The 14,566-nt window shown below is 52.9% G+C and overlaps 4 protein-coding genes across 4 annotated transcripts; all 4 read right to left on the bottom strand.

Annotated features, from left to right (window-relative positions):
• Positions 1 to 548: 548 nt before the first annotated feature.
• UCRPA7_7230 (putative tubulin alpha chain protein) lies at positions 549 to 2,466 on the bottom strand (the record flags this gene model as incomplete). The annotated part of the gene is made up of 5 exons (XM_007919763.1): positions 549 to 1,030; positions 1,086 to 1,589; positions 1,657 to 1,970; positions 2,029 to 2,087; positions 2,455 to 2,466. The coding sequence occupies 5 exons, from the start codon at positions 2,464 to 2,466 to the stop codon at positions 549 to 551; spliced, it is 1,371 nt and encodes a 456-aa protein (XP_007917954.1).
• A 1,367-nt stretch (positions 2,467 to 3,833) lies between these two features.
• On the bottom strand, positions 3,834 to 4,623 carry UCRPA7_7229 (putative pci domain-containing protein; the record flags this gene model as incomplete). Its single annotated transcript, XM_007919762.1, has 3 exons — positions 3,834 to 4,154; positions 4,392 to 4,468; positions 4,524 to 4,623. 3 exons carry the CDS (start codon positions 4,621 to 4,623, stop codon positions 3,834 to 3,836), a joined length of 498 nt encoding a protein of 165 aa, XP_007917953.1.
• Positions 4,624 to 7,182: 2,559 nt separating this feature from the next.
• On the bottom strand, positions 7,183 to 9,942 carry UCRPA7_7228 (hypothetical protein; the record flags this gene model as incomplete). The annotated part of the gene is made up of 4 exons (XM_007919761.1): positions 7,183 to 7,744; positions 7,849 to 8,210; positions 8,832 to 9,296; positions 9,412 to 9,942. The coding sequence occupies 4 exons, from the start codon at positions 9,940 to 9,942 to the stop codon at positions 7,183 to 7,185; spliced, it is 1,920 nt and encodes a 639-aa protein (XP_007917952.1).
• A 1,704-nt stretch (positions 9,943 to 11,646) lies between these two features.
• On the bottom strand, positions 11,647 to 12,477 carry UCRPA7_7227 (hypothetical protein; the record flags this gene model as incomplete). Its single annotated transcript, XM_007919760.1, has 1 exon — positions 11,647 to 12,477. One exon carries the CDS (start codon positions 12,475 to 12,477, stop codon positions 11,647 to 11,649), a length of 831 nt encoding a protein of 276 aa, XP_007917951.1.
• Between the last annotated feature and the right edge of the window lie 2,089 nt (positions 12,478 to 14,566).

Here is a 14,566-nt window from a genome sequence, read left to right as displayed (position 1 = left end):
GCATCCATTGTCGGAAGACTCGATATGGTATATAAGTGTTTTGCAGCCTTCTGCGCGCCATGACTACATCACTCATGATACCAGATAGACCCGGAATGATAGACATCATTTCACAAAACTACGGTGCCTAAGGAGATTTTAAAATCACACTAAAAATGGCTCGCACAGTTCATTAGATGTTCTCATCTTAGGGGGTGGCATCAACTTTCTCTTCTAAGACTGTCAAAAACTACGGGGGAGGTGATAGTGATCCTTTCCTAACCAGTGCCACGGCACGGAAACATGAGAAAACGAACTTATCCACCTATGTATCATCATCCTCCTCCACACATGGTACGTACGTACACAAGCAAAAATAAATTTCAGGGGGTGTGAAAAACTCCCCTCAAAAACAATCAGGGTCTCAGGGTCTGTCAAGGTCTTTCAGGGTCTTCAGGGTCTTTCAGGGTCTCAGGGTCTTTCTTTCATCATTCGTAATTTCAGGGGCTCATACAGCTTCTCTCAGGGGTCGGGGAACACTGCGCATTAGACATATCTCCTTCTCCCGCTCAGTACTCAGCCTCCTCGGCATCGGGCTCGTACGAGTCGGCAGCGACCTCCTCGTAGTCCTTCTCGAGGGCAGCCAGGTCCTCGCGGGCCTCGCTGAACTCGCCCTCCTCCATGCCCTCGCCCACGTACCAGTGCACGAACGCGCGCTTGCTGTACATGAGGTCGAACTTGTGGTCCAGGCGGGACCAGGCCTCGGCGATGGCCGTGGTATTGGACAGCATGGACACGGAGCGGTCGACGGACGCCAGGCCGCCGTCGGCGGGTGAGGCGGTAGGCACGGCGACCGGCTTCTGGTAGTTGATACCGATCTTGAATCCGGTCGGGCACCACTCGACGAGGTTGAAGGAAGCCTTGGCCTTGAGAGCGGCAACGGCGGCGTTGCAGTCACGGGGAACGACATCGCCACGGTAGAGCAGGGCTACGGCCATGTACTTGCCATTGCGCGGGTCGCAGACAACCATCTGGTTGTTGGGCTCGAAGCCTGTGGCCATTAGCAGATATTCCAGGAGAAATGGTATTTGAAATGCAGGACATACATTGGAAGGTCAGGTCGTGGACCTTGAAGCTCTCATGAGCACTCTTGGAAGCAGAGATGACAGGGGCATAGCTGATCAAGGGGTAGTGGATACGGGGGTAAGGCACCAAGTTGGTCTGGAACTCGTTCAGGTCGACGTTCAGAGCACCATCGAAACGCAGAGACGAGGTGATAGAGCTGACGACCTGGGCGATAAGACGGTTCAGGTGCTCATAGTCGGGACGAGGAATGTCCAAGTTACGGCGGCAGATGTCGTACACAGCCTCGTTGTCGACCAGGAATGTGCAGTCGGAGTTCTCGATGGTGCTGTGGGTGGAAAGCACAGCATTGTACGGCTCAACGACAGCAGTAGATACACGAGGGGCAGGGTACACGGCGAACTCGAGCTTGCACTTCTTGCCATACTCGGTAGACAGGCGCTCGAGGAGAAGAGCTCCAAAACCGGAACCAGTGCCACCGCCGAAGGAGTGGAAGATCAGGAAACCCTGCAGAGAGCTGCAGTTGTCTATCAGAAAGTCAGTTAGTCCAACCGCTTGCCTCCATAGGCTGTAATGTTTCGAATTCGAACATACCAGCAACACGACGGATACGATCAATGACATTGTCGACCATCTCCTTGCCGATAGTGTAATGACCACGAGCATAGTTGTTGGCAGCATCCTCCTTGCCGCTGATGAGGAGCTCAGGATGGAAGAGCTGTCTGTAACCACCAGTACGGATCTCATCAATGGGGGATGGGTCGAGATCGACGAAGAGGGAGCGGGGCACGTATTTGCCATTGCTGGTCTCGGTGAAGAAAGTCTCGAAAGAGCCACCAGCATCGGCGACGTCCTTTGCGTTGGGGTCAGGGCGACCATCAGCTCCGAGGCCATGCTCGAGGAGGTACCTGAAGATGTCAGCACAACAGCTTCGAGGCTGTGGTGGGGGGTAGAAAGTGCACTCACAGCTCCCATGCGCTGTTACCGAGCTGGGTACCAGCCTGGCCCAAGTGAAGGTGAAGGACCTGGAGTATTCTCGTCAGCTTTCTTATAGCTCGACTGCTGGACAGTAATCATGGGCAAGTGCATTGTGGATGAAAGGAGGCTAAAATAGGCCTTCCGTCATTTAGCGACGCCGTCACCGCCTCGGCCCGTCAGACGGTACCGCGAATGGCGAACTCAGGCACTCTGAGAGCCTAAATGACAAGATAAATGGCGGGGAAGGATTGATTCTATGATGAAGGCATCACGGGATGGATCCCTGTCATTTTCAGAGAGCATGTGCGGCATCAGGCTCCCGAAAGCTCCCCGTGTCCGTGAATAGGGGTTGGGCAGCTCCGTATAATAAACCGAGAGGGAATACGTGATACGGGACTAAATATTGGCACTTACCTCGCCCTTCATGGTTGCAAACGGAGATGCGTCGACGGATAATTAAGCTGTAGAGACGGGGAGGAGAAGCGCACAGCGCAAAGGCAAAACAAGGCAAATTGGGAGGAGGTTGATGGTTTCCAACAAGAGGTGAACCTCAGTTGATGGGGACGGGAATTTGGAGGGATGCCGGGTGTTTTCCTTTGTGTGGAGAGGAGGAGGGGCACTTTGGAGGGGAGGGGGGGGCTGCCATAACGGGGTGGCGTTAAGAAGCAAGTAACTATCACCGGGAGCTTGGGCCTGTGTCTCTCAGAACACGACCCCGGCCGGTACCTGAATCTTCAACATGGCCGTGCTGGATCACCCCCCCTCACCGCATGTTGGCTTTGATGATAGGCCCTGTGCGGCATCTGTTTTCTACCTGTCATTGGCTCACATGCAGGGGCAATGGGCGACAGCTCGAGCAGCTTCATGCAACGATTCTCTAGCGTCTCACAAGCTAATCACTGGCTGGCCCAGTGTAATATCACGGGGAATAAGCTGGTGTGTCCCCCAGTGTCACCTCTCCAGAAAGCTATCGTTAGACATATAACGTCATCTCAGAGCCTCAAGGTAGGCAAGCTAGCTCCATGCGCATGATTCATCGCTTCTACTTCTGCTTGCTTCAATGTTACCTTCTATTGCTAGGTCATATGAGCAAGATACTGGCTATCCGTTGTAGAAGATGGTCCATAGCTATCACACAGCCTTACACAACCTTTGCAAGCCATCTCTCTACGAGGCTGCGATAACATATTCCCTCATTTCTGCTCCAGAAAATGAAGTACACAATCTGATGCTTTTCGAAGAGAAATCTGAGCCGTTCAGATTGAGGACTAGGAGTTCAGTGCAAATAACCGGCACAACACATCACAGTGGAGCACCTTGAAGCTGGTACGAGACAAGAAGTGGCGTGCCAACCTTGCGCGTCAATTCGATTCTAATTCCGTGATGGTGTCTTGGATAATACCTAGCGATATCACACTCTGTCTCTGACTGACTCTGTCGGACTCAATGGTCATAAACAATTGCTCTCAATGCCTCCCCTCCACACAATACACCAACACTCTCCTTCCGTATAAGTCACACTCCGCCAATTACTCCGCCAACCGTATCAAAAACTGTCGTCAAGCTCGTTTCGTCTCCTCGTGAATTAGTTGCCACCTTGGGGATGGAAGGCGGCTGGTCTGTTGGGTTAGGGCAGTTATGATGCTTTGTATAATCAAAGAATGTGGGGCGTGTTGCAACGGTTGCCGCATACAATTCGATACAAGAAACGAAGAAGGCAGCTGCCAGCGCAACTCGGTTGCGATTCGACCAAAAATGGGATAGATTGAGATTTCACACTTCAAACTAGTCCATCAGAGGAGGTAGGCAAAGACACCGACGGCCATGGCGGCGGCGCCGTTGCCAATCAGGTGAATGTTGGTCGGGGCGGCGGCGGCAGTGCTGGAGGAAGTAGCAGCAGCAGAAGCTCCGGTGCCCGAAGCCGAGGCGGTGCTGCTCGTCTGGCCAGTAGCTGAAGACGAGGCGGCAGCAGAAGTGGTGCTCGGGGTAGCCGTGTAGTCAGCGATATCCAGGGTACCGCACTTATCCTTGATTGTCGTGGTGCAGTTCCTCTGGCCCGCGGCGTTTCCAGCGTTTGCGAGGTTGCAGTCGCTGAAGGCTTGTTGGCAGATGAACTAAATGTAAACTTTGTCAGCGACTTGGGGGGCAAAATGGGTTGCCAAGCGTGAATTCGTTCGGCTTGTAGGGAAACCTACGGAGGGCAAAGACTGGCTGTAGTACTCAAGACCAGGGGCGCTGCCGTTGGAAGCGCAAATGCACGAATATACCAGGGTGGACTGTGTAAACGGGCTGTGGTCAGTCTACTTGTTGCTTAAGAGGGTTGGTGCGGGGCGCGCATCAGCGGCACTCACAGGTTCGCATCTGTTCTCGGAAGCGTCCTTGTCGCACAGGGTATCGCAAGTGCTAAACTCGCCCGAACACCAGCTGGCTGCTCGACATGTCAGAAATCAATTGCGCCGTAGTCGTAGATGGGATAAACCTACCTCTCGTGGTCAAATCGACCTCATTGGGATCGATGGTGAAGTTCTGGGCGGAGACGGCGGTAAGCGCCGAAAGCGCAAGGAACACCAGCTGAGAGCGCATTGTGAGGTGATTGCGGGATGAGTGATTACGCGGGAGCGGCGGAGAGAAAGTGGTGATGGTAGCGGTGGTAGCGGTGGTGGCGGTGGTGGTCCAAAAAGTGCTACTTGGTCCAGGCGAGCGAGTGATAAGTTCTACTCAATTGTGCCGCTGACGACGACGACGATGTAAGCCTTGTTATTGTTGTTCCGGAGAGGAAAACGAGAGACAGCAGAAAGACGCTGAGGCTATTTTGTTGCAGAGGGTGATGGGGCAACGGGAAAGGTGTGGTGTTTCGAGAGGAAGGTGCGGAACAGGCGTTTGATTAGCATTTTATTGTCTGGGCAGGTAGGTGCCCGTACCCTCACTTATTATTGCCCTCGCTCACTCCCACTCACTTATCGGTACTCCAAGTCAGTCAGTCACACCTTTTTGGGGGAAATCAGAGGCGGGCATGCTGCAGGCACAGCTCACGATACGACGGCCGGGTCCCCAAGCCTGATAGAACGCCCAAACTCGCCTGACCGGGGGGCCCCCTACCTGGGTCTATCCACTGTATTATGGAGACCCATGTGGCTGGTGAGCGACCCTGCAGAGGCATTCGAGCTCGGTGATTCGTTGCTACGGAGCTCCTGTGGCGGCCCCGGCACGATAGAACCGACCTTTGGGCCTAGCGTCATGACAGGGGTTCAGGTTCGATGCTGCTCTGGAGACCTGGAGCGCCAGTCCTTCGTGCCGGTCGACCTCTTCCTTTTTTTTTCTTGCTGCTCTCGCTGCTGTAGGCGGTAGCAGCTGTACTACCGTACCTAGGTAGTCGAGGTAGTCCCTCCGCCTCTTACGCAGCAAGTCCACGCAACGCAAGCATAGACCACTTGTTGAGCCGTTTCCCGGCTCTAGAAGCGTTGCGCAAAACTCTATCAAACCCGGTGATACACTACCAGGGCTACGTATCAATCACAGCACGTTGCCTCGGCCCCCGCGTGTGATCCAGGAGCCAGCTCCCTCATGGAATCGCTCCTTCGCGCTTGGGTGCCAACTTGATCATTTTCGCGCATCTCACGCTCCGGCGCTCTAGCGCGTTGTTGTCGGTTACAGGGCCAGCCCAGCCCAGAATGCCCAGCATCGTTCGGAGAGTGGTGGTCAAATTGGACTGTTCAATTACCGAAATGCCTTCAGAAATCGCCAAGGGCCACACGGGCCATCAGGGTGGTTGGCCTTATCTCTCGTCGCGTCTCAGGTTTGGCGAAACGAATGGCCGCCCCTTGTTTTCAATCTTGCTTGCTTGGCTCATTCGATTTCTCCCTCTTGTTCAATTCTCCCGCCTGAAATGATCTCGACTCAGACGGGGCACGTTTCGTAGGGAGCAGCTTGCCCCGGGGACCGGAAGTTCGTGGAAGTCGATGGTGCTGCCACGAGAGAGACAGCGAGACAGACCCAGCTACCAAGCCAACTACGCAGTAGACCAAGCTCCAAGCTACACTAGACCGGTCGAGGTCATCACTAATACACACCAAACACCAGAGACAAGGGCCGCCAGCTCCGCGAGCTCCGTTAGCTTCGCTCACCAGCCACAGTTGCCCGCAGTTGCCCAGGCCCCTGTCCTGCTGGATCGACGCAGGCTCCGTCCCACGAATCAGCGCTGTCAATTGGGCCCCATCCATTTCGGGTTAAAGTGCCAAGACGGGCGCCGTGCATAACACGATATCGTACTCTGATATACGCAGTACAGCATGTGGCCTCCCAGATGCTCTACCGTGCCGCCGTTGCACAAAGCAGCTTTCCGTGCAGACAAGAGAGATTCCTTGCCTCAAGCATGAAGTGGTGCAGCCCAGTTCCTGTTGTCAAGATGTCTTCTTAACGATTGACAGCTTCCAGGAAGCCGCAAGCTGCCGTCGTAAGCGCTGGGTGTTTCCTGGACAACTGCACAATGCAGGTCTCACATTCCAGCCACCTACCTATCAATGTAGGTGAGGAGACACAGGTGAGAAACTGCACCGCACAGACGAATCCACCTTTTTTTTCAACGTTATCAGGCTGTCACTGATTGGCGTCGGTCTCGCTGTAAGAAGCTGCAGGGAAGTACCTGCCCCATCACCGCATCCTCGTGACGCTACGGCTCCACCACAGACCTGTCGGTGAGCATGCCGCAAGGTCAGGAATGTGCCCACGGCAGTTGACCAGACAATAGAATTAAATCAGCTGTGGCTCAGCCTGAACTTTGATCGTCATCGTCGTAGATGTCTGAAAGCTCAGTTGAGCTACTAAATGAAAGTTATGGGATACTCGTTAAAAAATCACATGGTAGTTTCCGTTTGTATCACCAAAAGGTTACACGAGTACTCTATAGAACACTTCACGCCATCAAGAGCTTCATGGCAGAGTAGCTACCTAGTATCAGCATTGTAGAGCTATCTACTCTCTCTAGCAAACAAATCTGATGCTTGAACTCCATGAGTGTCCTCAAAATCCTGATGCAACAATGCCGTCTCCACGATGAACAACCAACTACCAAGCATGCACCTGCTAGATGCAGAAGACGCAGAAGAGCAGAACAACACAACAAAAGCTATCATCGCAGATTTTTCAGTAATAATGTGCCTCGTCGGTCCAGGTCTGACGCGACAACGGGACGGACAGCGCGGTGCTGACGCGGCTGCTCGAGCCACTGCCGCTGCCGGTACCGGTGCCGGTGCCAGCGCCGGATACCTCACCAAAGCCATTGTCGCAGTAGACGCCCACGCCGTCGATCCGCTTGATCATCTCCACCGCCCGCGTCGTCAGGGTCTGGAGGATCTTCTCCTGCTTGAAGGTCGACTGCGTCCAGGCCGTCTTCTGGCCGTGCTGCAGCTTCTCGTTCTGCAGGAAGAGCGCCTCGGCCTTGGCTGACGAGAGGGACGCCTCGTACCACACGGGGACTTGGCCGTTGGGGATCTTGGTGTGAGGTTTGAAGGTCGCCTTGAACTGGCGCACCCCGTGCTCTATTCGCTCCTCCACGAAGGTGTTCTGGACTTGGACGACGTCGAGGAACGTCGTCTTGTCTTGGGTCTGGTAGCGGGCAGAGTGATGTACGCGGACATGGTGGACGGTGGCGATGGATCCGTGTCCTTCGTTCCACAGAACAACTGCCCTCTCTCGAGTGTCCGGTCTATGTGAATCAATCAAGGTTAGCTCACGAAGTAATGCGAAGCGTAAGGTAGAGCTCACGGGATCGTCACAGAATCCACCAGTTGCTTAGCAAATTCGCCATACCGAGACAGCACCTCGTCCATCGGGTTGTGCTGAAGTACGAATCGAAAATCCCATTGACGCTGCAGACAGTGGACATAAACAGGAGGGAGCTCGTCGTTGACTGGCCGAATCTTCCATTTGAACTCATTGCCGTCAACCTCGACGATAAAATCCTCCCCTGTCTGGAGATGTGTGCACTTGAATTGGTACAGCACGGACAACCGAAGAGGCGCCCAAACTGGTCTCCGACCTGTGCCTTTCGCAGCGGCCAAGAACTCGGCATCGTTGCCGCAAGTAGAGAGAATCTTTGTGAATAACGTATCCTTCTCCTTCATGTCGTTGAGCTTCCTCACAAGGTCTTCGGCGTTCCAAGGTCTTGCCATCTGATTTGGGGAATTAGTGGCGAGGCAATCCCTCGACAAGTTCATGAGGTATATCCGTCCAAATTCGACTCGCAACTTCACTTTGCCGACTTTAGATCTCATCCTCCCGAGGAGTTGCATGACTGCGTCTCTTGCAGTTGTCTCGAAGGAAAGGTCACTGTAGACTGTTAGTTTTGCAGCCTTTTTCTTCTTCCCACCACGAGATGGAGCTTGTTGCTTCATGGTACTGTGGTATTCCCGAGATGAAGCCTCATCCTGGAACTGAATCCGGGGCACTGGGACCAGAGGGGTCATGCTGAAGGTGATGTTTTGATATACGCCAAGAGGGTCATCCAAGCGCTTCTCACCGATTGGAACCAGCTTTTCGGCAGATGGTACATTTGGGCCTCCCAAGGGAATGACGGTATCAGAAAGCAGATCTACACCAGAAGATGGCTGTAGCTGTGGATCTGGCTCAGCTGTCTGAACAAGCTCAGCGCTTTGTTGCTGAGTTGCATCAGCTAGAGTCGACTTGATGCTAGGGTTCCCGTAGCTGTGTGAGAGTTGCTTTCGACGAGAAATTCGCATCGGAATTGCGATTGGACTGTCGCCTCCTGGAACTCCCCGAGGAGGCTGGCTCACACTGGCACTTGGTGTTTCTGTGGTAGCGGGAGACGGGGCAATTTGCGACTGATCTATCACTATGAGAGACTGATTCTCCGGTACGCGGTCGATCCATTCTTGGACATTCTTGTCAAGGCTCTCTGGGACGCTTGGCACTTCTACAACTAGCCTGTCCACTAAGCTGGGATCTGGTGCTCTAGATGGGTAGACATGGTTAGAAAAGGGGGTGAACCACCATCGTTTCTGTCTCTTGTCAAAAACACCAGCGGGCCTAGGCCCAAACATCGATCTCTTGAAGTACTTGGCTTCCTCTGTGATACAAATCCGAAGGCTGGCGGAGCCCCTGTAGAACCGGCGATATTGCTCTGGGAGTGACATGCTTGAGGAGTCCAGAATTGTGGACCGGGGAAGCTCCGGGTTGATCTCTCCCATGAGACGAATATCGACATCGAAATGCTTGTTTGTCTCGGAGAGGAGGAGATGCTGCGATCGAGGCGGTGGACAAGTCTACGTCCAGTTAGCATCTTTTCGGAAAGAATGACATGCTCCTTTCCCAACAGATCTCAGAGATGACGCAACCGTCATATGGCTGACTCACATAGTCTTCAAATATGGTGTGCAGCCTTCCCTGCACCATATCGATAGCAGCTTCCGACTCAGCGCTGATATGGACCACACGTGCGCGGCGATCCCATTCCAAGGTCGTACCGGTGTCGGCTTGGATGCTTAGGAGTTTCGCTCGTGAGAGCATCTTCTCAAGAGTCAGAGATTGGTCTCCGCCTTTCAGCTTCTCCCAAGCTCGAATATGTCTGGTGCTTGTCGGGTGAAGACTGCGCCGAGGCTCTTGCAAGGGGCGCTCATCAGTCTGGATTAGAGCACGCTCGCGGTACAAGTGGGCGGCGTGAGGCTGCATCATCTCAGAATCCAGGAAGTCCTCGACCTCGTCACCAAGTTCGAACGTCAAGGCATTCTGCTCAATGGATTTCTGGATGTCACAGAACTTCTCCTGAATTGGGATACAGTCTTTCTCCTCACAAATCACCTTAAACCAAGCCTTGTTAGGTACATAAGTGTATGTAGCATGAGGCTTGTATGCTGTCAGCAGAATTTCAAGGTAAGAATTCCACATGGTTAGTGGAAGATATGGAATCCGGTTGAGATGTGGAAACTTACCAAATGGAGGCTGTTTAGAGCCTCGAGTACGTGTTGGGTTCCTTGCTCAGTGTATGCCCACATGGAGCAAAGGTAGATCCGAGTCTGAGCCATTCTGGTCACTTCATAGGTGAATGGGAAGTGGAAATGGGGTAGATGAACCTGTGTTTAATTCATCTATGGTCTCTTGGTGTGCTTCTTCTTGTCACAGTTGGAAGCAGTCGTGTTGATGATAATCCTTCTTCTCAGAAACCTAGGTATGCTGCTTCGCACCACTGGCGAAAGTATTCTGCTCGACTTCCTGTAGGATCCCAGCTTCTGATTCTCAAATTACATCAAGAGATATCGTCGAGTAACTTGGACTAGACAATTGATAGCCGGGAGCTGATGACTTCAATGAAAATCAAGTGAGCCGGGAGGTGGCGGCCAGGACAGCAGCGGGTGGAAAAGAACCCTCCACCCGCAATATGAATATTGGGGGTAGAGTCGTCAAAAACAAGTTCTATCCTGAGCTAGAAAAAGCTAGATGGCAAGTGCCCGGGACAAACACAATCCAGGATATAATGTTGCCGTTGGGGAAGTGTTTTGTTGATATTCGGTCAACAATGAAATGAACGTGGCGTGATAGATACTAGGTAGCTTTGGCTGCTCCTAGAGCTCTACTGAGCAGTTATAGAAGCTAGTGTGGGAAGGAGCATCGAAGACATCAGAAAGCCCCCAAATTGTTTTGCTTCCTGTCTTCCTATGTCCTTCACTATGTCGCCTTACTAAACAAGCCCGCTACTCATATGGTAGCTTTGTTCTTAAGACAATGTCTTTTTCAAAATTATCACAATGAAGCAAGCTAGGTCCAGATCGAAGAAGCAAATCCAAATTAAGGCACCAAACAATCAAGGGGAAGGAGTGGCGAAAGGTGTATTTCATAAGCTCCCTGACCTAACAAGAATTGGGCTACTTTTGGGTGTGTAATATGCTCCTTTGCAAGGCCCTGGGCTTTCACATTTTTCTCTTGCATAAGCATGAAATACAATGAATGAGAAGGACATCATATGTGAGGAGGTCTTAAATATTTATTGTCCTACAAAAGTGACTGTTGGCATATAGAGCACAACTTCCTATGTACCAGCTTCTGACTAAAATGGCAGGAACACTTCTCTGAGAGTCAGGCGAGACAAATCAGAGAAGATCCCACAAGTTCACAGTTTTAGTCTATTAGGAAGCAATTAACGGAAAGGTAGCTAAAGTATCCTCATCCTATCATAAGGATGGCTCTTTCATAAGCTCTATCTGGATGATGCCGGGTATATCGGACGTCAAAAAAAAAAGTAAATATAGCAAGGAATGTACATAGTTTTAGTTGGTCATGTAACTCGTAGAGGATGTCTTCCTTCTCAGATCTTATCTCTGTATAGGAGGAGCAGTCTTGGATCAATCTCTGATGATCCCCATCCGCCAAAACCCCGTCTTTGCCGAGACTTGTCATTATATATGGGAGCCCATTAGGGGCAACAATCTCTCCATCACCGCCATCGAAGTTTATTGTCCAGATACTTCAGCAGGCTGCCGGAACAGGAAGGCTTTCTTTGAGCTGGCAGATACCTGATTGGTCTCATAATAAGGACTCGTTTCTCAGGCGCCGCCATTTCATATGATCTTTCGTGCTGAGGCAACAGCAAACCCCCTAGCCGGCCCCGGGTACGTTTTGCTTCACATTCAGAGCCCACCGCAGTTTATCCAGCACTTCCTTCGACTCCTCCAATGTCCGCTGTTGCTGGGTCTCCCTCTCCGCCGCCTTCGTCTTGATGTCTCGGAGGAGATTCTCCTGCTCGTCCTTATAAGCCTGGAACTGCCGAGCAATCTCGTCCTTCTGCTGCCGCAGGTCTTTAATATTGCCATCTTGCTGGTCACACAGGTCTCTCAAAACGGTGATCTTATCGTCATCCTTCCTCCTGTCCTCGAGCAGCTCGGCGATCTCCTTGCCCATGCGAGTCACTGATCGCTTGACCTCGTCGCCTTGTTCTCTCCAGTGGCTGCTGATGGCGTTGTATCGGCCCTCCATGAGAGCTGCGTGATTTGTGGCCTCCTCGACGAGCCTTTTTGCGTCTATCCTGGCCTTCTCCATCTCGTCGCGCCAAGTGCGTTCTCGCCCTTGGGCATCTGTAGTTCGTTGCCTCTCCAGCTCGACTGCTGCCTGCAGGCTCTCGACCTGCCGCTCTTTGCGTGCTAGTAAGGTCTTCGTGACGTTTGCTTCTAGTAGCCGGCTTTCGTAGTCAGACACTATCCTCTCCATCTTGTCCTCCATCAGTCGCGCCGCCTGTCGTGCTTCCTCGGCTTTCAGGCGTTCGATCTGAATGTCGCGTTTCAACGCTTCGTTATCGGAAACTAGTCTGTTGATGACACGGCCCGTCTTGCCGAGACCTGCCTTGCCTATTGTAGAATCGAACCCGTTGGAGAGGTGAGGCTCTGCGCCGGTGGCGGGCGACTCCTCCTCGCCCCGTGAAGGACTGGGCATCCTACCAGTGCTCCCCAGACTACTTTCTCGTTGTGGTATCTCCAAGCCAGTCGTGGACAGCGTCGGCCGTGCTCCTCCTGCAGGGCTGACTGTCCGCGGTGGTACCTCTCGTGTTGGGGTGGTCGCCTCTAGAAACTGGCCGGACCGGCTCTTCTTTAACCTTATGGTAGGCGTGCCGTTCTGGGGATGTAATTGCGACTGTGACGCAGTCGACGAGCCACTAGCGTTGCTGTTGACGGAGCTGGAGAAGGCCGAGTTGGACCGTGACCCTCCTATCGAGTGTGAGCCATCTGTTGACGAGGAGTCCTCCGACATGCGCGCACCTTCGTCGAAGCTGGCCACGGGCCGGATCGTCGAGGCCATTCTGCGGGGGACGTCTGGCCCGTTGGCCATCACGTTCGAAGCTGAGTATGACTGGTGGTGTTTTGACCCTTTTACAGCTGTGTGACCATTGCCTGTGCTCCGCGAATTCATAGTACCGGCAGAGGCTGGATTCAGGGTTGGGCGAGCTGGGTTGCGGTCATCCGGGAGCGAAGTCAAGTGCGGGCGGGCCGGTTGTTTGACTGCGACTTGAATGGAAGTCAGCAAAAAGTGTTCCTCAAGGCGGTCTCCTCCTACTCCCTAAGGCCACATTGGCCGTGTACTGTAGGTCGTGGGAGGGGAATCGGGGGGTAAACAGATTTGATCGGATCCTCGCAAGGGGTACGCTTGTGGGGGAGGAATGTTTCACAGTTTCAGGAACACACATACCGTTGTCCGTGTCTTGGTGGATGGGGAAGTCGGGATTTAGCGAGGAGCGATTCCGATTAGAGTATACTCGACTGAACATTTCTCATGGCATGGAACCAGGGCCTCGACGACGAGAAACAGGAACTGCTGCTGCGTTTGTCTCGAGTCTGCCGTTGGTTGTTGGCGCGCGTCTGCACGCTTCGGCGGTCGCGGATTCGACAGGCGTCAAGCGTCCCACAGTAAATGTCATGCACCAGAATAAATAGATATGAGTATGCTGAACCGCTAAGCCGATGATAGTACGGTGAGAACACGCAAATGAACTTTGTGTATGTTGAGGAGCAAGGAGGACGCTATGCTGGTTTGTTGATCTATGTAGGTACGAAGGAGCAGCGTTCATGGAAAAGTCAATGCGAATGAATGATGGTAATTTGGTTAGATTGGTGCCATCCGGCAGTACCTAGCTGCCTAGGTACACGGTGAATGAACGAGTGTGCTCCACGGTTCGCTGATGTAAGGCTGTTGTTCTTTTTGGTCTACCTATTACAGGGAATATGCAGGTCCCAGGGCGGGCTAAAATGCGCTGCTCCGAGTGGTGATGGAGCTCGCTGGGCGAATGATCTTCTGTTGATGGCCCTCAGTTGACGTGGCGGCCGAAGAGGCAGACCCCGGCTAGCCTGCCTTTGCTTACCACGGCAACCAAAACGACCCTGCATGTGCAGTGGCAGCAGTGCACAGTCAGTCAGTGCCCCCTACATCAATCAGATTGGGGGGCCTGCATCATCAATGTAACTTTGAGACTGCCACCTGCTGCCACCCGCCAGTGTGCACACACATACATAGTACAACACAGCACAGACAGAGCAAAAAGGAGGCAGGATGAGGGAGAAAAAGAAAGCATACATACAGCATGCAGAGGACCCCTCCTGAGCCCTCAGACCACTGACGATAGGCTGTGCAGGCCAACCTGCGACAAAGGGGACCGTGTAACCAACCATTACCCGCATTGATTTAGGTGGCTTGCCGCCCCTTTCTGCAATTGTCTCGCATTAGCCGTTTGTGTGGCTGTCGAGGTAGATTGCTCGGTGGGCATGCCATCGAAAGTCCTGTACAGACATGACGATCGACTCGCGGATAAATCCAGAGAGTCTCGAGTCGACGCGTTGAGCCGTGCTCACCCTTATTCGCCCACTCGTCGGCCAGTAATCGCTGGGATAGAAGACCGCGACTGAATGAATAATGGCTTCATCTTTCGTCGTTCCTCTGAACTCGATTGGTGCTCATCGGTATCTGGTTATCTTCTGCAGGATGGACAGGCCAGATCTACCTACATAGCATTGGAGCACGGAGCGAGCGGAGG

This window comes from Phaeoacremonium minimum (genome assembly GCF_000392275.1).
Source record: "Phaeoacremonium minimum UCRPA7 unplaced genomic scaffold PA7_03_scaffold_504, whole genome shotgun sequence".
Taxonomy (NCBI): domain Eukaryota; kingdom Fungi; phylum Ascomycota; class Sordariomycetes; order Togniniales; family Togniniaceae; genus Phaeoacremonium; species Phaeoacremonium minimum.
Note: the sequence above shows the minus strand (reverse complement) of the source record. Positions and strands in the feature narration are given on the sequence as shown.